Source organism: Aulonocara sp. 'chitande type north' Nkhata Bay, linkage group LG4, assembly GCF_057382095.1.
Source record: "Aulonocara sp. 'chitande type north' Nkhata Bay isolate Kocher_YH1m ecotype deep benthic linkage group LG4, A_spYH_male_GT1.1, whole genome shotgun sequence".
NCBI classification, from domain to species: domain Eukaryota; kingdom Metazoa; phylum Chordata; class Actinopteri; order Cichliformes; family Cichlidae; genus Aulonocara; species Aulonocara sp. 'chitande type north' Nkhata Bay.
In genome coordinates, this window is record NC_141347.1 from 25,493,410 (window position 1) to 25,520,606 (window position 27,197).

The following is a 27,197-nucleotide window of genomic DNA, read 5'->3' on the forward strand; positions in this document are numbered from 1 at the left end:
AGAAATGATCTGAAGACTACTTAAAGAAATGACAAGAAAGCTTACCTAAGAGAGTTAAGGCTGTGCTGAAGATTAAAGGTGGTCAAAGCAAATATTGACTTTTAAAGTTGTTAGTACTGTACAAACTATTTTTTATTTTTTTTACTAATTACTAGTTTATTTGTGTTTTGTGGTAGGTTGAGTTTAATGTCTTGGCTGTTGTAACATAGACATCCCCGAATGTAATTTTTCTTACTCATAACACTACCATTTTTCTGTGATTCATAAATAATATGCAGAATAAAGTGTGCTGGGCTGAGGGGCATGCTTTGGAAAATAACTGTACTTCAAAAAGACATATTTTACATGTATACCATCAACTATAGGTGAAGAATAGTATTTCAATAGATAGAAAAAAATCAGTATTGCTTGGCAGTGTGAAGGGAACTGTAGGAACAAGATGAAAGGCATTTGGTTCAAGCCAACCTTACCTATTAGAGCTTTGGAAAAACAAGACTTAATCCCTACTATAGTGTAATCCCTGTGATCTGCACTTTTTGTTTTGATCAGCGGCTGCCCAGCCAATTAAGTCAACAGCTTGCAAAGAGTTTATTGGTTTATTTCAGTTCAACTTATAACACTACATAGACTTACAGGTGCACTGCAGGACACAGCAGCCTCTCCGATCAATGTGTTACAGAAAACATTTCTGACCACACTTTTCACCAACACTGACTACAGCCAGAAATGTATCAAGTTAGGGATCTCTGACGCAGTTTATTCTATTCCCAAGGTGCATAGAGAAGAATAAGATTCTGAAGTGGTCAAAGTCTTGTAGCATAAAGAACAATTTTATTATATTGAAGTGAAACAGGTGAATACTTCAAGGACACTGGTTTGCAGTTGTGTGTTGTGCATTTTTTGATTCTTGAGAAGTCTGCTCTTTCGAAGAGCTGACAGAGAACCATGCCTCTAAGACTCCCATTGCCCCATACTATATCTCCAGGTACAGGTTATCACACCAAATCCCAGCCACACTAATGAAATTACTGCAGCAGGTCTTTCTAAGCCATCAGTGGAGAGCTAATAAGTAAACAATGGATCAACAAGTCTGAATATAGCATTTAATCATGAGACTTTCTGTACACATTAGCAAACATGAAAAAAACCCAGACATAACACATTTATTTAATAAAGTAGAGAATGTTCCTTGCATATTCAGTTTATTCTTTAAAAGCTAACTAGTAGCACTGAGTTCTGCATTCAAAAGTTTCTTTATAATTACTTGTATGGCCAATTTTGCTTTAATAGTGATAACAGTCAGTTATTATTTTATCATCTATGCCCATCTGACTTTTTGTTAAAGGCATCTTTGGCTAATGAAAACAAAACTATAATACTTGATATTTGTTTTATTAACTCATTCATTTTTTCCTGTATCCTTTCAAATCGCACCCTTGGAAATTACAAAAAGGACAAAAAAGAAACGATATTGCTGCCAAACAGAAGGATAAAGCAAAAAAAAAAAAAAAAAAAAAATCAAATGCCATGATGGAAGCCAGCCACTCACTTTACATCAAAATACTGACCGATGATTATATCCATGCACACCACCAGAATACTGAAAAGAGTTCAAAGACTGCGGATTTTGGTTCATAGAAAAGCTTACATTTGAGCAACAGTATTTCCATAAACCATGATAACGACAACAACAACAGCCTTCAGATGAAACTGAACAGTCCTCTATATTAAAAACTTTCAGTGCTTTCCAGGGACTGCATTAGTGTGTCAGTGAGGCAACTACCTCATATTGCCTGCTTTAATGTCTCAGATTGGGACGGCGGGCTGTCACTCCTGCAAACAGAGTTATACCGTGACGACAGCCTTGTCGGTTGAAGCTTAGCATCTCAGATGAAGTACTGAAAGGGATTCAGTAGACAGCAGGCTACACCTGAAAATCAGTCCCAAAGTGTCTAATCTGGGCATCAGTCATGGATAGATAGGTAGCTCTCATGCTGGGTGAATACTGCCAGAGAAATATATGAGAAAAAAATCAGTTTAGAACATATGGACTTTAAAAAAGCACCTTTGATAGCATATGACATATTAATATGTTATTAACAGATCTAAGCTTGCAGAACACCTGTTTTAATTATAAGCTAGTCTTTAATCAAGAGTTGTGGAATCAGGGGATAGTACTATAATGATGCGAGAAGTTAAAAAGCAGGAGGGCATAACAAGTTAGAATAAGTTACACTCACATGCAACACTCTGTGGGTTAAACAGTGCCAGGAAGCTGAGGTACTATGGAGCTTTAAAAGGGTCCCTGAGCTTTGAGATACAAGTTATAAACATTTTGCATAGCAACCATCATTAGAAAGGTTTGCAGGGGGGGAAACATACAAAAATCAAGCAAATTAAGTCAGACAAGAGTGAAACAATAAGTCAAAGAATGGACATTTTAAAAAGGTGGGTAGAAAACATTGGTTAATATTCAATATTTAGATGCCTTATTGAGAAACTGATTATATAAAGGATAAGAAAATCACAGAAACGTCACAGAAAATTAAATAAATTAAATAACAACAGAAAAACAAACGTACTGCAAATATGTTTTCCAAAATAGCAAACATTTAAGTAACAGGAACAAATAACACATCTTGATGCATGCTGAAAATGTGATTTATAGAGGAAAGAATAGGTTTGAGCATAGTCCACGTTCACGCTCTCACACCTCAAACGGTGTTTCAAGTCTTTGGCACACTGTGAAAGCTGTTGAAGCACTGAGTCAGCCACACAAGCAGAAAACTTAATATAAAAGAAAACCAACCAACAGAGACTTTAACTGTGGATTTACAAGTGTTCTATCTATTATTTATCATTTAGCCCCAGCATTGGATGCACACCATGCACTTCTAGACTTTAAAAATAGATACATGATGTGAGATTGAGCTGGCAGTATTGCTTGTTTCATCTTTAGATCTCTAATCTGACCTAAACTATTCCTTTTTGAGAACCAGAAATACAGTCCAGTGAAAACCGCCAAATGTAAAAAGGATATATGACTGTAGTTATAGATTAGTAATGCACTAAAAATGAACACACTTCAGTCAACAGCCAGTAGATGTCAGTCTTCCATCATTTACAGAGCAACATAACTCCCTTCATTAACTGTTGAGGTTGTGTGCAGTGTATCAACATTGCTACATTTCTGGCACATGCTTCTTGTTAGTACTGTAGTGGGGCTGAGGCCAACTATGCCATCACTGCCATTAAACTAGGGACACTAGAGCCCCGTAGGGCCAACGCACCGAGGGAGGCGGGGATCCTCTCCCTATCAGTGGTACATTCTCATACCGAGGGGTTCCTCCAAACAGCATGGACTGATTCCTGTGAAACAAGGGGAAAGACATTAGACAGAGGTGAAACACATACATTAATAAAACAAGAAAAAATAAGCAGCGTCATCATTTGCTATTAAACTTACATGTATTCAGGGGGTGACACTACACTAGAAGTTGACTGAGGAGGTGGATGAAGGCTGGCCTGGCTGCCAAGGCTTGTGGTATAGCTACAGAAACTGTGCGTGTTGGACCTTCGGGGGTTATAGGATAGCCGACGAGCTTGGGGGTTGAATGGATCCTCCTCATCTATGTCATCGTACTCTTTTTCCCTGCATGAAAGTGTACACCCGCGCACAGAGACAGAAAGAGAGAGTGCATGCGTTAACACTTTGCAGAAGTGCACTGTAGGCATTACTAATGGGGTAACGGGGTCGCTCAGCACTGACCTGCTGCCCATTAGTGTCCACACTCGGAAAATTACACACAGCATGGCAGAGAGTGCGCAGGCAGCCAGAAGAGAAAACAAAGAGAGGTAGAGGAGCCCTTCCACCCCATCATAGCACACACCCATGAGGGTATCAAGATAGTCCTAGAAGGATATATACATGCACACAGTCAATACGGTGAGTCACTAGCGGACATACTGTATTACCTTTGACAAATGACACCTGTGCAAATAATATTAAATTCCTTAAAAAGGCCAGATTATGTCTATGTTTAGACCATGAACAATGTTACAACTGAATCTGAAATTTAACCACCTCTCTGAGGAGGGCAGTAGGGCTGCAGGATTTCACAGCAGAGGTACCAAAAGGCAGAACTGAGACACGCAGACAAGCTCATGTTACTCTGATGATATGCATTACACAGATGCATTCTCATTTCGCATTGCTCGTTATATTTGACTAACAAGCTCTGAGAAACAGTCTTTGAATTTGTCTGGCATGTGTACTCAGTTACTGCATAAGCCTATATTTGCGGATCCTCATTACTGATGTTCATTACACATAACTATGGAATGTTTGTAGCCCTCCATTAACCATCATTTTGAGTAAGTCCCCAATCTGAACCTGATCTAACAATAAGGCAGCCCTAATATCTTAGCTTATCTTTATGGATTTGTTTAATCTCTGATAGGAAGGATTTAATAGAATTACCAGAGACTCTGCTGATCCAGAAACCTGCTTCTTGGGTTCCCATTACCACAGCAGACTCGTATCACAGCAGATGAGATGCTATTTTCATTAAATGATAAAACTCTGACAAAATGAAACCTGCAAAAGCCATTTCATTCCTTTTTCAGTCTGGAAAAACTGGAGGCGGCAAATAGTCGGTCTGTTACATACGCGGTGACTGACAATTTGAGTGGTGTATATAAATGTCAGCGTATGTGAAGTACATAGAGATAACGTTCGGAAAAATCAGTCAAGCTGGCCCTCTGAGTGGCTTTGAGCTACGCTACAAAGCAGTCCCATTAAAAAGTGTCCTGGTCAGAATCTGACCTTACCTTATGTAGCCCACGGCAGTCCAGCAAGGCTGTTAGCTTGTGTAGACTGAACTCTGTTGAGTTTAATAGTCGTTGGATTCCCAAAAGGTCTCTCTGTACAACAAGGTATAAAAGGGGAGAAGATGATACACACATTTCCACAGTCTAGTGTGAAAGTCTGTTAGCCAGCTGCGTACCTCAGCAGTGGGAAAGACCCGCACAGAGAACTGCAGCAAGCCTTGAATCTGGATTTGCATGGTAGTCAGGGAGCGCTGGCAAGTTGTCAAAGACTGGGAAAACATAATCACTCCAGCATCACACACATAGATATCCACCACAAACAATAAGAGGATCTTAATAAGGAGGGTATTGTTTAAGAGCAGCATGTCAACAAGTAATTTGGTGTTAAGTAAGGCTTTATCATGTGCTTAACAGAGGACACATTTGTTTCCAGACAGATTATCTTTTGCCACCAACCGTCTCGCCCACCACTCTCCCACCTCCCATTAGCACCACCAACCCATAGCACAAACAAAAGAGTAATATTTATACCAACTAGGCCATCAGAGAAAGGATCATCCTTACCTACTTAACAAGCATCAGTTTAATCCATAAATGGGTACGATGATAACCAAGCATGTAATGCATGTAATAACTACTGGTCATGTATTTATCCTCCACAAAAATCAGTGAATAGATGTCACACAGATGCAGAATCACTCATGCAAAAGAAATCCTCAGACTATACAAATAATACAAAACATAAGAAGAAGCACTAAATTCTCTGAAATGTTGCCAGGAAAGTGTGTGTGACAGGAAAATGGATATAACTTGAATCTGGGCATCAGATTCACAATTAAAGCAAAAGAAAACACACAGAGAGCCAAACATGGATGGATGTTTATTAGACGAGGCTATATGTCTAAGTGAGTTCTGAATAGCAGGAGTTAAGTGCCAAGGTTGTGTTATTCAAACTGGTTTTATTGAGACTGTATGACAGCTGTCTTTCTGCAGTTTCTCTTCAGAAAACAATTTATCTGCATTTCAGACACCAATAATTAGCTTGTTTGGAACATGCAAAAGGTTCTCAATGTTTCTTTGAAAAGGCATACAAACAAAAAATGATGATTTATATATTTAAACTCAAAAATAAACCAACACAACTTGAGTGCTCTATGAAGGGCGGCTGGCTTAATGCAGGATGTCAGAAAATTGAATAAAAATGTTTCTAGCAGGAGTACCAAGGGGAAAAAACTTTGCACAGGGTATAAGATGCAGATAGTTTTTATACACCTATACAAAAAGAAGCATACTTTATCAAACTTTAGCATTTTGCATGATTAAATCAGGCTCACTTTGGCCTCCAAAAAGATATAGATGCTTGGCATCTAATGGTAAATAAATGAATAATAAGAGTCTGCAGTGTGCTAACACAAAGCTAAGATTGGACTTTTAGTCAGTACCTGTTGAAACGGGTTTGGTAGATTCGGACTGCAAAACAAATAATAGTGTGCAACATCTAGAAGGTGAAAGAAATAGAAAGATTAGCATTTTGTTTAAACAGCCATTGACAGAGAGATGTTTTCAGTACAAATCTGTCTGTGGACATTAATTACCTGCACTTAGAAAATCCTTGGTATGGTTGACAATAAACTTGTCTGGAGACACACAAAAGTCACTTATACCCTGTAGGAAAAAAAAGGGAAAAAAACAACCTCCTATTATATACACCAGGAAGCACATATAAAGTGCAAAAACTGTGTGGTATAGGAACAGACTTTAAACATCATTGACCGTGTAGAGCATGTCACACTTTGCTGACCATGGGTGAAATCTACTAAATATTTCCACGCGTTTTAATTCTTCCCCAGAGAGCTGCTAATGTGCATGCATAAACAGTTAGGGGTCAAGATCATGCAATTGCTGTACACTTAGTACCCAGAACATAAAATAACCCACACAAAGCTATTATAAAAAAGCAAATATAACAAAAAATAACCAGAATGCTTTGTCATATGCATGGATAATTCACAGCTGGGGAAACAAGATACTCTTTAAATTTATTAAGTTAAAAGCGAACAAAGAATCTGTTATGGTGAAGGATCCAACATCAGTTTTATATCCGTTCTTATTTTATGACATCTCCAATAAAGAAAAGTATTTCTAGAGCTTCTCAATGTAAATGATAACTCAAAAGACAATAGCCAATCAAAAGTTAAACAGTACAGTATGAAATTACAAATAAAAAAAAGAAAGAAAAACCTAGGCTTACACAAAAATCAGTTCTACTTCCTGTTCTAGCCTTTCTACTTACCCCATTTTACTTTCAGATGTTCAACACACCCTTAACTCAACTGTGACCATGTGACTTTGTTTTCTGCAAAAACCGTACAGCACCATGCGAGGCACCATTATCTCATTATACTATCGGGGACATTTTGTTTATGCTAAGCCTCATCAAATATGTATAAATTTATGAATATTTTCTAGGACACAACCATCATCCACCTTCCTTTCAAAATGCACTGTGTTTTTGCACATGCAGGTTTTTCTCTCTCTTTTTTTTAATAATGATGTGCAGGTGCAATATGTTTTCTAGCTTGTTTTGCATGCTGTCCTACATTTCAGCTTCAATCATTCAAGACTGTTTTTTGATAAACAACTGTGACTAGATTTCCTATAACAAGAGCTAGTCACAGATTGCATTGAGAGTACCTCAACTTAAGACAAAACAGAGTTGGAGGGAGAGCTGCATGCTAGAACAACAAGCGTTAAGCCTGAAAGGTCAGAAGTTTTACTGCAGAGTCCTTTTTCAACTATAATGAGGGGAGCAAAGCAACAGACGCTGTCCAGGATTTCGCACATTTGGCTTTACATCTGCAGAGAAGCTCACAGAGAACCACAGATGTCTGTGAATCGCACGCATGTAGTTAATTTCAGGTTAAAATATGCTATCTTCCCCGCTCTGTTTCACCCTCTCTTTTACTGCCTCACTTAAAACAGCTGTCCAGATGTCAGATCCAGCAGGATAATCCACAGATGTTTGGTTTCTCGGTGTGGGGGATGGAGGAATGCTGGAACAAACGGGTTATTATTATTTTTTTGTACCCCAGACACTGTCCCTAATAAGAGCACCATTAAACACACCAAGTCCAGATGCTCTGAACACATGGTGTACAACCAGGAAGAGAGAACAATCTTTCAGAAATAAGGGGAGCCTGAAAGATAAAATGAAACTTTGGACGATCACAAAAGAGATTCTGAAGAAAGCAGAGGCAGCAATTAAAGGAACAAAAGTTCTTGGTTTACAGGAAGGCTAAGGGATGATGGACCTAAAAGACTAAGGATGTGTAATTCAAATTCAAATTTTTATTTGTCACGTACACATAAAAATTTGAATTTGAATTACACATCCTTAGTCTTTTAGGTCCATCATCCCTTAGCCTTCCTAATCAGCTTTACTGCCTGGGTGACCTTGGAAAGCGAGCCATTGTAATCTAGACAAACAGACACAGACACTTTTTAAGCTGCTAAGATGTTCATGTATTGTCCAGTTTTACTGGCAGACACTTGTTTGGGGTTTATTTAGAACCCCAACAGTCTAATTTCAATATTTCTAATGAAAGTTTGAAGTGTACTTCAGAAGTAGCAGAAGTATAGTTTTCTTACCACGGCTGTAGCAGTGTCAACTCCCAGTGAGGCCCAGCTCAGAATCAGAGACAGTATAACAAAACCAATGATCCTAGTGGAAAACAGCACATGGGAGTGAGGGTGACAGATTAAGAGATATAGGGAGAATCACATAAATCACAGAATCAGATGAATCAGTTTTCCTTTGTGCCACTGATATTCAGCCCCATGTTTTTACCCTGTTAATTTAATTAAATCTTTCCAGTTTCTCTGCTTCTGTTTTGGGACTTGTTCTCCTTCTGCCTGGAGACAGAGGCTCAGCTCACATGGTGCATTGTAAGTGATACAAATATAAATGAACTTGTAATTCTTTGCATTCTTATCTTAATATCCCTATATTTATTTATTTTTAAAAAGCTTTAGCAAAAAGAAGATTAAAAAAAGAAAACTAAGTAATATGAAATTTAGTAACTGCTCAATAGAACACTTAATGCCAAAACAAAGGATAATACCACTTGAGATTTGTTTCTTTGGTCATTCGTGCATTCCTGCTGCATTCCAGCACTTTTATTCCCTGTATTTTCTATCAATCATGTTACATAAGCTGCCAATCACTACAAGGTGTCACAGTCAACCAAAAGCTCCTGCAACCTTTGCTTTCTCTGACCCTTCTTTTATCCGATTCCTTTTGTTGAAAAAGAGTGACAAGTTCAACAAAGTCAAGTAAACACTGTGGAAGAGCTCACAAGTATGAGTTTTACAAGAGACCACTGGCATAAGCTTGAAAAAAAAAGAAAAAGAAAGAGGCTATGAACATGAAGTAGACGAAACAATAAAAAGGAAGAGGATGCTTCCCCCTCACCCAGATGAATGTAAAAAAAAAAATAAAAAGGCAGAAGAGGGCTTTGCTTCTCAACTCACTCCACGGACCTTCTTGAAAGCACCAATAAAGTAGGCTGAGAGCACTTAATAATTAGTTAAGGGAGCAGATTCATCCTACTCAGCCGATCAATAGGCATTAGTGAAACCCATCAGAGAGGGATGTGAAGAGCGAGCCTGAGCATCATCTGCTAACACTGACACGCAGGTTGCAATAAATTGGGCAAATGGGAAGGGAAGTCTGAATTGTGGGTATGCTGGTCAGACATCAGTGTTGGTTCAAAATACCTGTGGCAATTCACTAAATCAAATGTTCAACTCTTCTTTCAGAGGTTTGCATTTGCATTTTACTTCACTTGGTTTAATGTGTGTGTGTGTGTGTGTGTGTGTGTGTGTGGGTGTGACAGAGGTGACCTTCACCTGCATGTGGAAATAAGACAATTCACTGAGGAGAGGAGTAAGGCCCAGTGCCTTTGTAAGTGCTATTTGAAGAAGTAATGCTATCATTTTTGTTGTTAATGGAGTGACCTATACGGTGCCAGAAAAGCTGACTGGCGCCCTGTCTGTCTGAAGTCTGTGAGAAAAGGCCGATGAAAACAAAGATGTATTGCGAGGGGGGTGAAAAAAGAGAAGGAAAGAACTCACACAAAAGACGTACAGTTCACAGAAACAGTCAGGGTACCTACATGATCAGCAGATACTGAGAATGCTTGGCCATACCCAAGCACATGGCCAAGCAGATAACCAGATCCAGGATCAGTAGCAGCAAATAAATCAGCCATCTACAAGACATGAAAAATAAGCATTTTATTTACAGACGGCATATTTCATGCAAATTTACAAGCACCAGGAAGTACTGGCTGAACATATGTCTGCAACAGTACTCGTGAGAGCTTTGTGTAGTTTATCAGCATTCATGTCGCATAGTTACAGCCCATCTGTTTCAGGTAATTTCCGGCTTGTTGGTTTAATAATTCAACACCAGAAATCTATATACATTAATTTTTAATTTTCCTTTGAAAATGTCCTTCACAGGAATAGAATAGCCAATGTTTGTGTGTGCGTTTGTGTGGTCTGACCAGCCAAACACAGAAAAATGACTGACTATTTGTTAGCTCCACAATTCCAGCATACTGGGGAAAAAAAAAATCTATAATTTCCAAGAATTGGACATTATGGTCTTTTAGCGGCATTGTGTTGAACATGATTACGCTTTACGGTGACGCAATATACTCTCCCAGCCCTTTCTACAGTTTGACTTATGACCAACCATAATTAGCAGGTTCAAGTAAGTGTTGGGATATTTCAGTCTGAAAGTCAACGAGTTCACAAAACCATCACTTTGATTATAACTGTGAATATTTTGTCTTTTTGTTGTCTTGAATATTGACATTTGCTGTTTGCACTGGCAAAACAGGAGTCCAAGCTCACAATCCAATAGCTGCATGAAACTCGATTATGACCCAGAAGATTGGTGTCAAATATCTGCAGTCTAACAGAAGATGTGGTAATAGGACACAAAGAACAAGTGAGTATGGGAGTATGGATGCATGCAATTAATGGAACGGATATTATGTCTCTACCGGTGGTACAATGGCAGCTATGTTTGAACTTTTTCAAATGTCATGAATAACAGACATCAATACTGTAGCTGATATAAAGGAATAGATGAAAATACAGAAACATGTACATCCCATTCAAAGGGAATTCCATAACCTATACACATATTTAACAAAAAAAGAATAATTATCTTATCTTATCACTCAAGTTCAAATAGATGAAAGAGTTATTAAGGTGTTCAAACACGTAGAATGAAGTTTTATATAAGACAGTTATTACAGAGGAGCTCAACTGCATCAAAAACCTTTAGTATGTGGCACAAACACCCAAATCCTCTGTAAACAAACTGAATGCATCCGATGATGTCTAAAACTACCTACTCTGTACATAACTATGGGCTAGGTGACTCAAACAGCTTTCCACAGAGACGGAGAAATGAGCCTGAAATAAATGGTGCTTTTAACTACCTTGGTGCACTCGGCTACACATGCAGGAGGAATGCATATATTCACAACTTTAGGGAAAGTGATTTAATTTAACTGTGTATACTGAAGCACTTGTAAGAAATGTTTGCAATAAAATACCTCCATAATGTACAATTTTTTTTTTTACCTTCATCAGCATAAGTAGTATAATCTTTCATTTTTTTCAATATTTCACCTTTCATCCAGCTTTTACTGGCTGGTGTATTGGAAAACATGTTGGACCATTAACATAAACACCTAAACAACCTACTTCTGGCATGCAAGCTGGGAGAAAAGTGGTCTGAGTATTTCAAATAACCACTCATTATAACAAAAAGATATGCATGAGAGCATCTCTGAACACACAACATGGTGTGGTCTTCTGCAACAGCAAGTCCACAATGTAAGGCAGGAACTGAGTTTATAATTTGCATGAGCTCACTAAAATTGGACAACAGATTATTGGAGTTGCTACCTGACTGGATGAGTCTTGATTTCTGCTAAAACATTTGGATGATAGGGTCAGAAGTTGATGTTGGTAGTAAGAAAACACGGAGTCATCCTGTTCTATATCAACAATTCAGGTTGGTTCTAGTAGTTTGTGGCATATTTTCTTGGCATACTTTCAGCTCCACAGTCAGGGCAGTCTGAGTATTTCAAATAACTACTCATTATACCACAGATATGCAGAAGAGTATCTCTGAACACACTGAACACAGTTGCATTAGCTCAATAAAATTATGTAGCATATCAAGCATATCAATGGGATGGCTACAGGTTGAAGACATGAAGCTATTCTGTATCTATAGTTATGGGAAAGAAAAGCAAGACACCAGGTCTCAGTCCAATAAAGCACCTCTGGAACTCTTGTGGAACCAGAGATTCACATCGTGGATGTGCAACAAAATCTCTGAGGAATGTTTCCAGCACCTTACTGATTATATGATGCAAATAATTAAGGCAGTTCTGAAGGCAAAAGGGTGTCAACCTGGTACTAGTAAGGTGTAATGAAGCAGCTGGTGAGCGTATTCTATCAGCTGAACCTATAAACAGCACTTTAGTTAACATCTAAGATGACAATTATATTGTATGATCCCCCACACTGACACAAGATAAACCCTAGCTCCTGAGTGGCATTAGGCAAGTGTGACTCAGGAGCCTCTTGTGTCACTAATAAATGAATTCCTACAGCTGAAGCTACCACATCACCCTGAAGGAACATATTTTCATCGATTCAAATCTATGCTTAAAATAAAGTGGGCAACAGGCTTGCTGGAAACCTTAGTGCACAGCATGATCTGTCTTTAAAGTCTTATGCACCTAAATATAAAAAGAATCAACAGAAGATCATAAGAATTGATTCACAGTTTGTTACAGCAGCATTTTAAGCTTTCTAAATTAGTCTCCACTAACAACCGAATATTTTTTTATTCATTTGGAATAATTTATTACTGATTGAGTTTAATATTTTTTTCTGTTTTCTGATTTGATTCTTTTTATCCCTCTTAACATTTTGAAATGAACACATTTCTTAAAAAGAAAACAGCATCAGTATTATAATTGGAATGAATGTGAGCACAAGTCTGCAGGTAAGGAGCTCATTAACAGCCTAATAGTCACTCTGCCACGTATAACGTTTTATGAGAGCAATTCATATTAGAGTTGAACCCGCACAGTGGGGGGAAAAGCTCAATTTCAGCTTTCATTTATTTAGCAATTAGGAAAAATAGCTTTTCCGGTCTGTGTTCCGGATGGGAGATCAATAAAATCCCATCTGCTGTGCCTGTTCTGGATCACTTACAGTCCCATTCTGAGCAGTGCATTTACTTCATTCACATGCAGATAAAAAAAAGAAAAGAAAAGTGAACTACCCAGGGGATGTATTAAGGCACCACCTACCTGTAATACTCAATGAAGGCTGTCTGGTCTGCAATGGCTGCCAAGTCGAAATTGGTTTTGTTGATGTCTGGAAGAACAGTCAGCTCACGGATGACATTGTTGACCATCAGCTGCATAAAACGTAAAGCTTGAAGGTAGTCAGGCCTCGTAGAAAAGATCTCATCCAGGCGTTCCAGGTGCTGTTTGAGTGCAGTTTCCACATTGCCCAGTGAGCCTGCAACCTAAAAAACAAAAAGCAAAGAGAAATAAAAAACATAAAGAATGAATAGAAGACCACGAGGACAAAATAAAAAGGCAAAAGGGGTCAAAAGAAGTAAAAGAGAAAATAGGGTCAGAATGAAACAGGAATATAAACTCATAAACAAATATTCTTTTAAAAGCTGATTGAAAATATAGAGAAAGGTGAAAGAAACAAAGCACTCACTCGAGAAAAGATTAACTTTTCTCCTCAACCATGTGTTTTATTCAGATAAACAATGTTAGAGTAGAATACTGATAAGAAAACCGGGGAGACCTCTTATCACACAGGTCTTTGATAGTGAGAACAGAGTGGGTGGAAGCATGGAAGAAAAGAGCAAATACATTTTCCTTTTTTATTTGAACAAGAAAAAAAGAAAAAGAAATAAAAAAAAATGTGACACAGCAAATGCTTCTACTTTCACAGCAGCAACAGAACTAGAAACAAGTAGATTTAAACACTAATGGGAAACAGAGTTAAAACCACAATATCTTGACCTCATTATGTGTATTATTCTCTTTTAAAGTGATATTAGTAACTGGAGATGGCACGATACCACTTTTTTAATGTCCGATACCGATATCATAAATTTGGACATCTGCCGATACCGATATGACTCCGATATAGTGTGTTTTTTAATCAATAAAACTGTTTTTTTAATATCTTGCTGCTTTTTGTATAGTTCAGAGGTGGGCAACTCCAGGCCTCGAGGGCCGGTGTCCCTGCAGGTTTTAGATGTGTCCTTGAACCAACACAGCTGATTTAAATGGCTAAATTAGCTCCTGCAGTTCTCCAGAGGCCTGGTAACGAACTAATCATGTGATTCAGGTGTGTTGACCCACGGTGAGATCTAAAACCTGCAGGACACCGGCCCTCGGGGCCTGGAATTGCCCACCCCTGGTATAGTTCATACTCAAGTTAAAAAACAAACAAACACTAAAGCTATTCTGTTATACCTGTATGCAAAAAATACACTGCACCCAAAATATTTCATAGTTTAGCAACACTGATCAATCTAATAAAGTTAAACCTCCTCCATCCTCCCTATTCTGGTATCTTAAAGAGTACATAGCAGACATATTAAGCAACCTAACTAATAGGGTTGCAAACTCCCAGCAAAAAAAGGGAACCACCCACCCTCCACCTCGTGATGCTTAATCGACGCAATCAACTTTAATTTGATGCAGTGTGAAAAAAATGCACAGAAATAAATTATTTTTCAAGAATAATTAAATAGATTCAACATCTTTCTTCAACAGAACTGCAGACTGCACAGATGGTACCTTCCCAGAGGAAAAAGTAGTATAGCTTACTAGGGTATATATATTAGACTTAATAGTTACTATATCCAGTAATGGACTTCTATACATTTTACATCAGATTAAAACTTTGGGTGTAAGATTCAGATAATTATTTATTAAAAGCTAGACATTTTAAATGAGAATAAGAAAGAAAAGTATGTCTTTGTGCCCCCCTTTTCCCTGTTAATGCCCTATCGGCCCCCCTGGCTAAACTTTGCTAGATCCGCCCCTGCACAGTTACCAGCCGTCAGCTACGTAGAAAAGGATCTTGGTGTACAAAGTAATATTAAATAAATTCTAACAACAGCTTAAGCTTCAACGTGCTGCTGTTGTTCAGCTGCTGGTTTCCTCTTTCTGGCGCGAAGTGGGCCAAAAACAAACAAGAGAGACGGACTCGTGACAGAAAAGCCAATAGGCTGATCATTGATCTGTTTCATGATTGAAGTAGCAGCAGGAGAGGGAGAGAGAGAGGCAGTCGCTCCATATATCGGTTGTTAAGCTTAACACGGGGATGCTTTGCAAACATTCAGAGATGAACTTACACACTTGCTTTACTTCTCTCTGGGATAACTTCCTCAGAGATGAAATGCCAGATTGGTAGCGAGGCTACAAATACACACAGCCGCTCTATCACGTGACGCATACTGCTCCGACGTGCTACGGTTATGAGCCGAGTTAGGCCATGTCACAAGTTTTGTGAGGTGCTTTTTTGATATTTAATGGATCGGATTACATTTTTTATTTCTCTCCGATACCCGATCAGTAATTTACGTCAGTATCGGACCGATACGTACCGGTAATATCGGATCGGTCCATCTCTATTAGTAACACAATCTGCTCTGCAAATGTGAATGGAAGGGTAATCCTACTGTTGAAAGTGAAAATATAACACCAAAGCAAGCACATCACAATGTTTTTTCAGATCATCTCATCTCAGGTCATCTCATTCTGGTTTCCTGACAGACAGTGAGTTCACTGTACTCAAATGGCCTGTGCAGTCACCAGAACTCAATCCAATAATGCTACTCTGGGATGTGTGGAGTGGGAGATTCACAACATGGATGTGCAGCTGACAAATCTGCAGCAACCATGCGATCATGTCAGTGTCTGGTGAGTGCATTGTGGATACTGCACTAGTTAAAATTTGGCACGTTTCACCGATTTCACTGACCTGCATGAAAGGCAGATACTTTTTGAAAGCAATAAATACGAACACATTTCATATCTCGTCTTTCTAAAACTGGAATTTGGTTGGAATTTGCAATGTGTGGCCTTCTATTTTTACTGATACTTTTACACAGGGATGGAATAGGAAAGAAATTGGCCAGATTGAGATTATCATCAGTCGGATAAACAACAGGGAGCAACATGTTCCTGTCGGTTTAACTTTTGCACAAAGACTAGACACTGGGTAAAACAGCCTAACATCTGTTATATTACAACCTGGGCTGTGCCCAGCTGCATCTAGCTCTAAGCGGGGACTCTATGCCAATCTCTGTTGCTAATAATGGTGAATTATTTTCAAACCGTTTAAAAGAATATCGGTGGATCTGTGTATCTTTAGATTGAGGCAAGTTTGCAATTTCCAGTCTTTGTGCTGGACTATTTATCCGTTTAAGGAAAAACCTTCAACAATGATTAAAAAACAAGCTTGATTTTTGGCAAAAAATTATGTACTTTTAGATATTTAAAAAAATCCCTTCGAGATCTCCAAAGCTCAGTTTAGTTTGACACCCCCACCAAAATGACTTTGCTAGAGCACTTAACGTTACAGTGAGTAGGAGGCCCCACTAATTCTGAACAGATGCTACTTTCTGTATTCTAATCTGTGACAGTATGCAGCAGCTCTGCTTTTGTTATCTATTATCTTTCCTCCATTATAACCACGGCTTCTTCAACACATTGAAGAATTCTGAGGAAGCCTGTGTATTCTCGCACTATGAAAACTCACCACAAAGATAAACACGTATCTACTTCTCCTTGACACTTCAACTTTTCAAATACTTCTGATTAAATTTTACTGAGCTGAAGTGCCTGATGGTTTGAGTAAGACCTTAGAAAGTTGATCCATGTAGAGATGCACCAAAGATAAAGCCCATTTTCAATCCAGCTATCCCAAGGGGTGGAGCGTACGATTGCCAGTAAAGTGTTCTCACTCCCACCTCTATGTTCATCATCCCTCACAGCTCCTGCCACAATGCCTCAAATCTTATCTGCAAGCCAGTCTGCCTGCCTGTGAGAAATTGGATCAATCAGCTAGCTGCTCTGGGTGATCCACATTTCCCTAATCTCGACTGTCCCGTCTTTCTTTAAAATGGATTAAAGCTCGCTTTTACTGAAAGCGGGTCACAAGGAGGAGTCTCCATTTTGGACATGGCTGTTAAATGAGACCGATTTGGGGCTCAGAGCGGCTCTGCTCAAAAGCCCAATTTAACATGCAACCGAATTGTTCTGCTTAATGCCTTCAGTGATTTTTATATAAGATTAACTGTATTAGGTGTGACAATAAAACAAAATATAGCACTTTAAAGTGAAGTGAGGTTATACATTGAGAAATAAGACCCTGAGGAGAGACATTTAAAGGGAACTGATGTATGGTGCAGGAAGCCGCAATCATTTTGTTCCAAGAATCACAAGCCAGCTTTCACTTTCAAAAGAAGAAGAATTATATGTAAGAGAGTTACCACTGCTGTATATTGGAGGCACACATTTTTATCGAGTATGGCTCACATGTTTTCTCATCCATAATTTTGCGGAAGCACTGAAGAGCCCTTAATATTGCAACCTGAACACTGAATATAAGGATGAAATATAGATTGCTGTGAACATTCAAAGCCTCAATAGCAAAGGGAAAATTGTCTTCCTTATCAAATATTTCCTTCTATGATGCATGATAATCCCTCGCAGAGTGTAAGAGTGCATATTTTGTGATTAGAAGAGCCTTACAAAGCAATCAGTAGAGCTAAACAGCTCCTACTGTAAATCTCAACCCTCACTGGAGCCCCGGGGAAGTAGAGATTGGTTGTCCTCATTCCCATTTACTTTACTCGACAGATATGATATTAACTCAGAATGTGAAATGCAAAATAGAAAAGGAAAATAGTCTTTATATTAAAGCAAATTACTGAAATAATTAACTTTAATCCAATAAAATATCAATGAAAGGTCAAGAACACAACCAAACACAAGTTAAAGCACCTTCAGATTTGCAGGAGTACCCGTCAGTAAGCTCATCAGCTCTGTAAGTAGAGTACACTGCATCAAACTATAATTTTACAGAGAATGCTTTTGTATCCCCGGGGGAACATCTAAGCTTCTCATGCAGCCATAGTATACAGTACATCATGCTCTAGGATCAAATCAATACCAAGATACCTCAGAGAGCATCAGTAGCAAGGATGCAGAATCACCAAAGCCAAATCCCATTTACTTCCCACAGCACAAAAGCACTACACCCTTTTCCAGGTTATTTGCTCTACCAAGCTCAAAATAATATAGTACAACACAAGGGCCCAGAAATATATACAGCCTATTATGAAGGCCATAATGTTTTAGTTTGTGTGTGAAACTGCTTTAGAGAGGTGTCGATCCAACCTCATTTTTGAGGCTACAGTTTGTGATGCTGCTGAATATTGCATGACAAAGAGAAATGTTTGTGGTGATAAATGTTGTCAGGCACATTTATATCAATGAAGGTATAAACTAACAGAGCTTTCCCTATGACCATTACACCAAATCAAGACCTTACTTTCTAACCAAAAATGAGGAAATATGCATCTTTTTATATTTACATGATCACTAATCTGTTTGTGTTCATACATTAATACAATATGTGTGCACATCAGGACTTTAAGAACACGTGTGATACCGACACCACCATGTACACAAACACACACATATAGTGGAGATAGTGAGACGGAGCGTGATCGAAAGAGCAGAAGCTTAGCATCCATTAATGCACTGCAGATGGGAGTTAATCCTCTCCCTGCTCATTGTGATTATTGCTTCTTGCAAGGCCCTTTTCTGATGCCTTTGCACTCTTCCTTTCCCACATCAACCCTAAGCCTCCCAAACAACTTCCTCGAATGCAGGTCAGGACTTGTACAGAAACAATCCCTATTTACAAATCCTGAGACAGCAGGCACCTCAATTCCTTTACTGTGACAAAAAGTGGATACAGACCCCCTGTGGGGTGGTGCTGCTGCATTGAGACAGATGCACGGCCCATTAAAGTGGAGGAGCTGCGGTGTTTATCAGCTGTAAAACACAGCTTTATCGTTATGCTTCTGCCATCATCAGATTGTTGGTAATTGGCAGTAATATATGAAGCATTTTCTCTGCAGAATTCTTTTTCGTATTTTTACACAACTCTGATACACACTTTGCCAGTTCATCCCACAATTACTCAGCTGTTATAAACAAAGCATTTGAGAACACAACACGTTTGATTTTTATGATTCTACAATTGCAGAAATATAGAGCAGAGTTTGGCAGGGTTCTCTCACCAGATTGTTGATGTTACCCAGTGTGCGATTGGCATTGTAGAGTGAATAGTTCATCTGGTACACCCCATCGTTGGTTTCACTGTTCCCATAGAAACCCACTCCAACAGCAGAACTGGGGAAGACAGAAATTCATACAAAATAAATCAATAAAAGAAAATATTGGTATGTATGGGGTCATTACAGTGGAACTAAGATGAATGCCATTAAGTTAAAAAAGAAAAAGAAAAGGGATGTAAGTTTTAAACAATGCTGCATGTGTTAATGTAATATTATCAAAGAGTATAATTTGTTCTGCTTTGATTTGTTCTTTTCCCTCACTACATTATGTGCAGAAAAAAAAAAATCGCAGCAGATTATAAAAGTGCATTTTATATTCTTCCTTTCTTCAGTTTCCATCTGCTTTGCTTATTGTTATCTTTACCTTTTGCACTTTACCTGAAAATGACTTTTCAGTACAAGTAAAAGCTTTTCAACTAAATATACAGTACTGTGCAAAAGTTTTAAGCCCCTGCTTACATTTTGCTAGCAAAGCAGGAAATGGGTGCTGTGATTTGTTAAAACATGCAATCACAAATGGAAATACAGTATATAAGGGAAACAGACTTTCTTGTAATTTCTCTAAGCAGTCTTCAAGAACAGTTCTCCAGGCTTCTTGAAAGACATTTAAAGCTCTTCTTTGGATGTTGGCTGCATTTTGTTCCATTGTCTGTCAAGATGATCCCTCACTGCTTCACTAATGTTGATGTCTGCATTCTGGGTAGGCCAGGCATGCTTCTGCTGCATTGGGAGTGTGTTTAGGATTGTTGTCAATTGGATGCTTTCCAGACTGCATTGGGCATCGGATCAACATGACGGTACTTTTCCGCACTTGCAATTCCATCAATTCTAAAAACTGTACTGATGACATAAATACTGATGACTAATTAAGAAAAAAAATTCAAATTTGGATTCATCCCTCAGCAAGGCCCAAGTCTTACTGAGCTGTAGATATGTTTTTCAGTCCTTCTACTTCTTCTTGTGTCTTCCATTTGTTCAGTTACCTCGAACTTTTTAAAGACACATTACATGCTATGCCAAGTTTTTGACCAATAGCTCTTTGGGAATCAAGTTTTCTGTTATGTGTAGACACAGCACTAATTAATCCCATTAATTCATTGCAAAATATTACAAGAAAGTATGGCTCCTTTGAAGCTATATATGTGTAAAGAAAATGGTGGCTGACTTGTACAATATAATGAAATGTTTTGTTTGATATTCAAGCAGGTATGTAAATGGAATATAAAATCCCTTTTTCTTACCTACATTTAGCCTTTTGAAACTACGCCTCAGCCCCTGTAATAGGGAGGATTAGTGTCCTAACCGACAAAGAAAATGCACCCCTACTGCTAACAGTCTACAGTTACATGAGCAGTGTTACAGTTCTCCAGTAGGTAATAGTAATCCCTGTATATAGACATGAGTAACATGTCCAAATACATTTTGGGGGTGCAACAAAAACATCAGATTTCACTCAACTGTGAACAGACTTTTAGAGGGCACTGTTTCTTTTTGTGTTTGCCAGAATCCTGCTGCTGTTATATTGTAAGTAATAAAACCCACTGCCTGTTTCTTCGCTACTAAACTAGCTCCCTCTGGTTAGGACAGGGGGCACTGGGGACACAATGTGTAACAACCACAATCTGAAATGGTGTCGATGTTGTTTAGTGAATTACAATATTTTCAGCTGTTTTTTTTTTTAAATAAATAAATAAATACAATTGAATGACCTTACTTCAGACTTTTCAAGACATCTGTGTTCCAGCTGATGTGTAGTGGTCTGGACAATAAGCACTTCATTAACCCCGTGGCCATCCTAGTGTCACATCAGCCACAATAAAGGGGCGACTAATGACACAGTAATAAAACAGTAATGAGACAGGACATTATGGGGCAGTGAATCCTCCAGGGAGGCATTTGTGTTTTGTGGTTGTGGAAAAAGGTTCTCTGCAGCAGTAGGTGTTTAATAGAAACCAACACACTAAGATATAAAACCATAGAGAATGTGCACACCAGGATATTTGGCTTTGTTCCTCTAAGAACGGCTCACGTCACAGACCGTACAGCAACTAAACGCTTGTACATTAGTATTCAAAGCTTAAGCTGAACAAATGGTTGGACTGGATGAACAAGTAATAACAGAACAATGCCTTGATTCTGGAGAGACCAGCACACTGCACCTATAATAAAGTGGATAACGGAGGCTAACAACGGAGGAAAGGGATTTTTCAATGTTAGATTTATTTTCTAACCATAATTTACCCAATTCATCCTCCTGGGGTCAGGAATAATCATCCGCAGAGGTTCAGCAGCTCTTAAATCCCTTTTTTCTATTTAGGTTCTACAGCACAACTGAAATCTAATTCATTGCGAATATCACGCCAAGTTAAAAGCTGGAAAATGAATAGGGTTCTCATGAAATATAAATAGCTCTTTCTGACATGACATGAAAGTACAATGAAGTCTCTATTTTATGTAATAAACAACCCATGATATACAGCAGAGGACAAAAAAAAAAAAAGCTGGACAGTTAGTGCCTTTTTAAACAAGGGGTTTTTCTGTCTCACTGCGTGTCTGCCTTTGCTCTGAAATATGTAACAAACACGCTCTCAGATGAAATGATCATGCCACAGCTGGAAAAAAATGACTGCACCATAAAACAAAAAATACGTCAAATAGAACATCTTCATAATCTCTTATTTGCAAGTACAATTTGATGTAGAATAAGTAGAGTTCACTGAAAGTGCACTTTTACTCTGCTCAATCTAAAGTCATTTCAATATCATTTTTATTCATGGATATATTATTTAACTGGATGTCGTATGCAGCACTCCCTTTGTTAAAATGAATGTAATCCACTGTAACGAGCTTGTATACACCAGAGCTTCTTTGCTAACCCGTGTCATGCCCAGTCACTTAGTATTGCAGAACAACCGTGTGTGCTTTGGTAGTGGCTGGATATGAACAGAGAAAGTTAACAAAGTTAAAAAACCAAAACTGTCACAAGCTTAAGTGGATCTTTACATAAATTCAATCAAGCTTTTTAGAGAAGTAATTTGATTACTGCCAAAACATCTTTTTCCAAGTGTATTAAATCTTATGCAAAAGGGCAATTATGTCAGGGACGGTGGCTCTGCAGGTCTTCTGGATGCTCCCTGCCTGTTAATGCTTGGCAGTACAACCGAAAACTAAATTAGAGCCAAATTCTTGGCTGCAAAAATCTGGTAAGGTAGAATATTTAACCGTACCTGCTATGACGTTGTCACTCAGAAACTGAGCAGCTAAACCTGTTGTGTTTGTACACCACACATGGAAAGAGCTGAAACTTTGCAGCAAGCAGAATCAGTGGGGCTCTTGTTCCTGCAGCCTGCAATACTGTCAGTTTTATCCTAACCTCACAAATCAATAACATAATAAAAATGCATGAAGCTGCTGAAAGTAATTTAAAGCATATTAGAATGTGAGCATAACTTCCTTTACTATTAGCTACATATTCAACAATAGCAATGCAGTTGTTCTCAGTTCATTTTGACTCACCATATGATGAGACCTGTGATGACGGCAACCCAGGTGACACAGCAGGTATCAGGCCTTTTGGTGTCTTCATCGATGTCCCTGCGGCAGCAGCACAAGCACACCACGTATACTGCCAGAACCAGCAGGCTCACCCCAAGACCAACTGCACCAACACATGCTAGAATTATCAAAGACTGACGCAGAAGTGTGGAGAGGAGGAAAAAAAAGTGCCAGAAAAACAGAGATGCCATCTGTTAAAGTCATGATTAAGATGTGATTTCACCCTGAAAAATATGTCAAGAGCTTTTCAGCAGACTGCTTCTGCAAATATCAAAAGAGTCAAACAGTATGTGTGGTCTGAGAATGTCAGACTAGCTGACTCTCAACACCCGAAAGGTCGCCTGACAGCCCATCAGTATCAACCAACACTTGTGTGTAGAGATATTTCTAAGGTGGAGTTTAGCCATCTCACTTATATCATCAGCATTAACACTACTGATTGCTGCATGCAGCAAAGAGGGCTAAAGAAACTGGGTAAACCTTGATAACCTTGAAGTGGCATAGCAAAATATGGACTGTGGCTCAGAGGAGAACAGAAATGATTCAAGGCTGTAGGGAGGAGGTGTCATGTGACACAAAAGCCTTTCATTAAGTCTTGTGATTTCTGAGTGAACAAAATATTTGAAGCCGGAAGGACAGATAGAAAAGGGAAACCACTGATGGAGAAAAAGCACAAAACTTTGTTTTTTTAAATTTTGTTCCCAGTTTACAGGCACACTGTAGATGAATCAATGCATATAGCATCTTAGCATTGTCAGTCAATCCGTCTATACACCACCATCATAAAAACCCCTAAACATTTTAAAGTCTTTATACACTACACAATAGTACTGGGATTGACAAATATTAGCAGCCTTCTCTTAGTGTTAGAACAAAAGTATTAAGCCCAGAAAATCTCCAGCGTTCGTCACTGCTGAGAACATTTTGCAAGTTCAAAAGCATAACATCTGAACTCTTGGTTAGTTTAAAACAATCACAAGAAAAGCAAGACCTTGATTTTACTTGCAAATATTAAGTGCTGGAAGTTTTAATGCCCACAAGTTCACAATGTCTCTTTCCGGCTGACTAAGCAGAGCTATTCTATGACTACAATGTCTGTGACTAATTATTCCATTTGGAGGCACTGACACTGTAACCGAATTTAAATGATATTATTTTGCATATTCTACCAAGGTCCTTCATTGTTCAAACTCTGTTCCGAGCAAAGCCATTCTGAACCCTATTTGGGGTTTTTTTCTGCAAACAAGTAAGCTAGCATTTGATACATTTCATTTACAAACTAGGTTATCAGATATTCAACCTGACATAGAGCAACTTGAATCATAACAAAGAGGACCAAAGAATTGCAGCACAATAAAAATTTTCTGTAGCTTATTGATGCAAACTACTTTAAAGCCTTCATTTAAAAAAATAAAATAAGTGACTCCAAAGCAAACCAAACACTCAACACTGTAACATTATTTAAACTAAATAGGCAGTACAATAACGGTGCCAGCTAAGCTGTTCCACCTTAGCTCGCTTCCTGGCTGAGCATTTAATCCGATAATGTCCTTCTTGTTTTTGAGGACACTGTTGGTGAGTCCTGTGTTGCTGTGTAGTCCTTGATGGTTGGCTGTCACTAGAACTCAGTTCAGGGCCCCCATAAATATGGTGCTGCTAGTTCCACTCATTCCTCTAATTTTCCACTCAATTGTTTTGTAATTAGACATTTAGGCACATAAATTTCCACTTAATGCATTGCCACAATAAGGCAACAGATGCATTAGAGGGGGGAAAAGTGAGACAGAAAACAATTATGGTACGGTCATTCATCACAAGGTCATTTATCTTTTATCTTCCAAAAGGAGTGTTTGTATAAAGTAGGTGTAAGTGTGCCTGCTTAATTTAATTAAAAAAAGCAGACAAGAAGCCTTTAAAATGCATTTGTAGCTGCTCTGAATTTTCCACTTTTCCCTAAAAAACAAAAAACTAAAACTAAACAAAAAAAGGCAGACCAGCGTGTCAAATGAACACTGGTAATTACTTCCAGGTTCCAAAGAAAAGACTCTGCAAGAGCTTTAGACTATCTATGATTTGTCAGTGTAATGTGACACTGCTGGGATTCAATGATGGACCTCAACAGAAGACTATAGTGAAGGACCAACAGGGGATGTCTCTTGGTGATGAATTTTCAACTCATAAACAACCCGGGGTCAAAGGAGGATGTAATGCTAGTTTTGGAGTGCTTTCTGCATTTGTTTTAGAACACGGTGCAGGAAATAAGTGGTGTAGGAAGCTTGTTTTTGTATGATAAACTAATATGTTAATAAATATTATTTTTAATTAGATCTGTAAAGAGTACTTTTTGCCACAAAAGAAATTAGCCGACCACAAGTTTTTTTTTTGCTGTCATAAATTAACTAATGCAACGTTCATTGTCTGGCTAATATGAATTCATCATGAATTATTTGAATTAAAATCAAATCTGTCAACCCATCCTCACTGCAGTTGATAGGAAAAACGCTGTCATAGCTCTCGTGGTGTTGCTTCTACTATAGTTTTCTCCATGTTTTTTAAGAGGTTATAGGAGTCCAAACATACAGCTGATTAAATGTACAAATGAAATTGTATTGGACCAGTATGACAAAAAATATAATCTATAGAACCTGTCTTAATTCTGTATCACACAGAAAACACACATACCGGAATACTGTTGTTTACTACATGAGCCAGCTTAGTTAATACAGGTCATGTGTCCTATCATGTGAGAACTGCAGGACGACGTCGGTTCTTAACGCTCCAATATCTGGATCAAACATTTGAGGGAGACACACTGGTGGCTCTCAGAGAGGGTCAATAGAAAAGCTACATGTAACCGAAGCAGACTGCCTAGTTTTTGTGTAACGGCATATCTAAATATGCCTACTACTGCTTTTGAAAGTCTCTGATGGACAACAGCCCTGATTTTCTAGTGAGATTATTTTTGAAAATACGTGCGCCTCTACCCACAACTACAGTTACCAACCTGCTGATAGCTCGCCTCCTCCGGTTTGAAAGTGCTGTCGACCGTCTGGAAAAAGAAATTGAAGTGAGGGAAATTGTGCAGCCAGTAAGTCCACCATGGAGCAACATAATCAGTCCTTGCAGTAGCCATTACTACGTCGTGGAAAAGTCAATCCGCCAAAACCACTGACGACGGGCTTCCTTCAGAGATGTTGGCACTGAAATATTCCTGGGTTTGATGAAAAGCAAAATAATGATAATAAAAAACTGAAAATAATAAATAAACTAACTAAATAAATAAAATATAAAAGATGCACTACCCATAGACTTCCAATCTGTGAAATTACCACAAAGTCTCAAAGCGGAACTTCTTCTTTTGGCTGAGTATCACTATTTTCCACCTCGGCTCCCATAGTTGTGAATGAACTGCTGTCTTACAACTAGAAAAAAAAAAACATATACACTGTGGGCCAAACATTTGCATCCCAGACAAGGGCTCGTGTGACGACATAAACCTGCCTCCTTCAGAAGGCGTGACAACTTACTAAGTCGAGTAGGAAAGGCCCACGCCCTTAACGCACAACACTTAAGTATCCCGTTGACCTCCAGGCCTGAGAAACGCACTGGGGGAAGTTTTATGAACCAACAGTGCCAAATATGTGTTTGATGAGACAGAGAGAACACGTGCATGTCTCAGGATGTTCAATTGCAATATTAATACCCCGCAGTGCCCCCACCCTGTCTCTTTACAAATACACACATATATATATATATATATATATATATATATATATATATGTATTAAAAGCAGCTTCACAGAAGGAGGAAGCTCTGAATTCCATCGACCCTTAACTTGTGACTGCTGGTGAGGATACACAGTTAGTCACTGCACTATTTATGACTTCTGCTGTTAATGTCTGACCTCTTGTGGACAATGAGGCGCACTGAGGTGAACGAAGTAACGAGCACGGTAATGAGCTGCTGCAGCCACTGCCACAGACTGTTGGCTTCAGCTTTTATTTACAGTGTGATAGTTTTTTTTTTTTTTCCCCCTCAGTGGTGAGAGCTACATTTGCACCTCTATCTGGGCAAAATAGATATACATTTGCAGGGATTTGTTTTAAAGTGTGGTTGGGAACAACTGCGGGAACTACTCATTTGAATAAACAAGCCTGATTTTGTACAAGGGGAAAAAGAAAGGCATAGTATACCTCATTTTCTACTAAAACACAGAAATAATCAAATACCACAGAGGTAAGGCATCTCTAAGTGTCTCTTAGAGCACGATTTGAAGATTGTGGATTAGGATCTTACATTG

At 38.5% G+C, this 27,197-nt stretch overlaps 1 protein-coding gene across 3 annotated transcripts; it reads right to left on the reverse strand.

Moving 5' to 3' along the window:
• Positions 1-1,089: 1,089 nt before the first annotated feature.
• Positions 1,090-26,406, reverse strand: LOC147332713 (protein tweety homolog 2-like). Of its 3 annotated transcripts, XM_086289388.1 has the most exons (16): positions 26,200-26,406; positions 25,902-26,108; positions 22,859-23,031; positions 19,286-19,397; positions 13,242-13,462; positions 10,005-10,100; positions 8,479-8,551; positions 6,426-6,495; positions 6,273-6,328; positions 5,007-5,099; positions 4,831-4,923; positions 3,770-3,912; positions 3,467-3,652; positions 3,291-3,369; positions 2,241-2,310; positions 1,090-2,005 (listed from the first exon to the last, which is right to left on the reverse strand). In XM_086289388.1, the coding sequence occupies exons 2-15, from the start codon at positions 26,028-26,030 to the stop codon at positions 2,284-2,286; spliced, it is 1,551 nt and encodes a 516-aa protein (XP_086145514.1). In that variant the 5' UTR covers positions 26,031-26,108; positions 26,200-26,406; the 3' UTR covers positions 1,090-2,005; positions 2,241-2,283. The 3 variants fall into 3 exon arrangements, with proteins under 3 accessions (XP_086145514.1, XP_086145513.1, XP_086145512.1); XM_086289387.1 differs by having other exon boundaries at positions 1,090-2,310; XM_086289386.1 differs by lacking the exon at positions 2,241-2,310 and having other exon boundaries at positions 26,200-26,405.
• Positions 26,407-27,197: the final 791 nt, after the last annotated feature.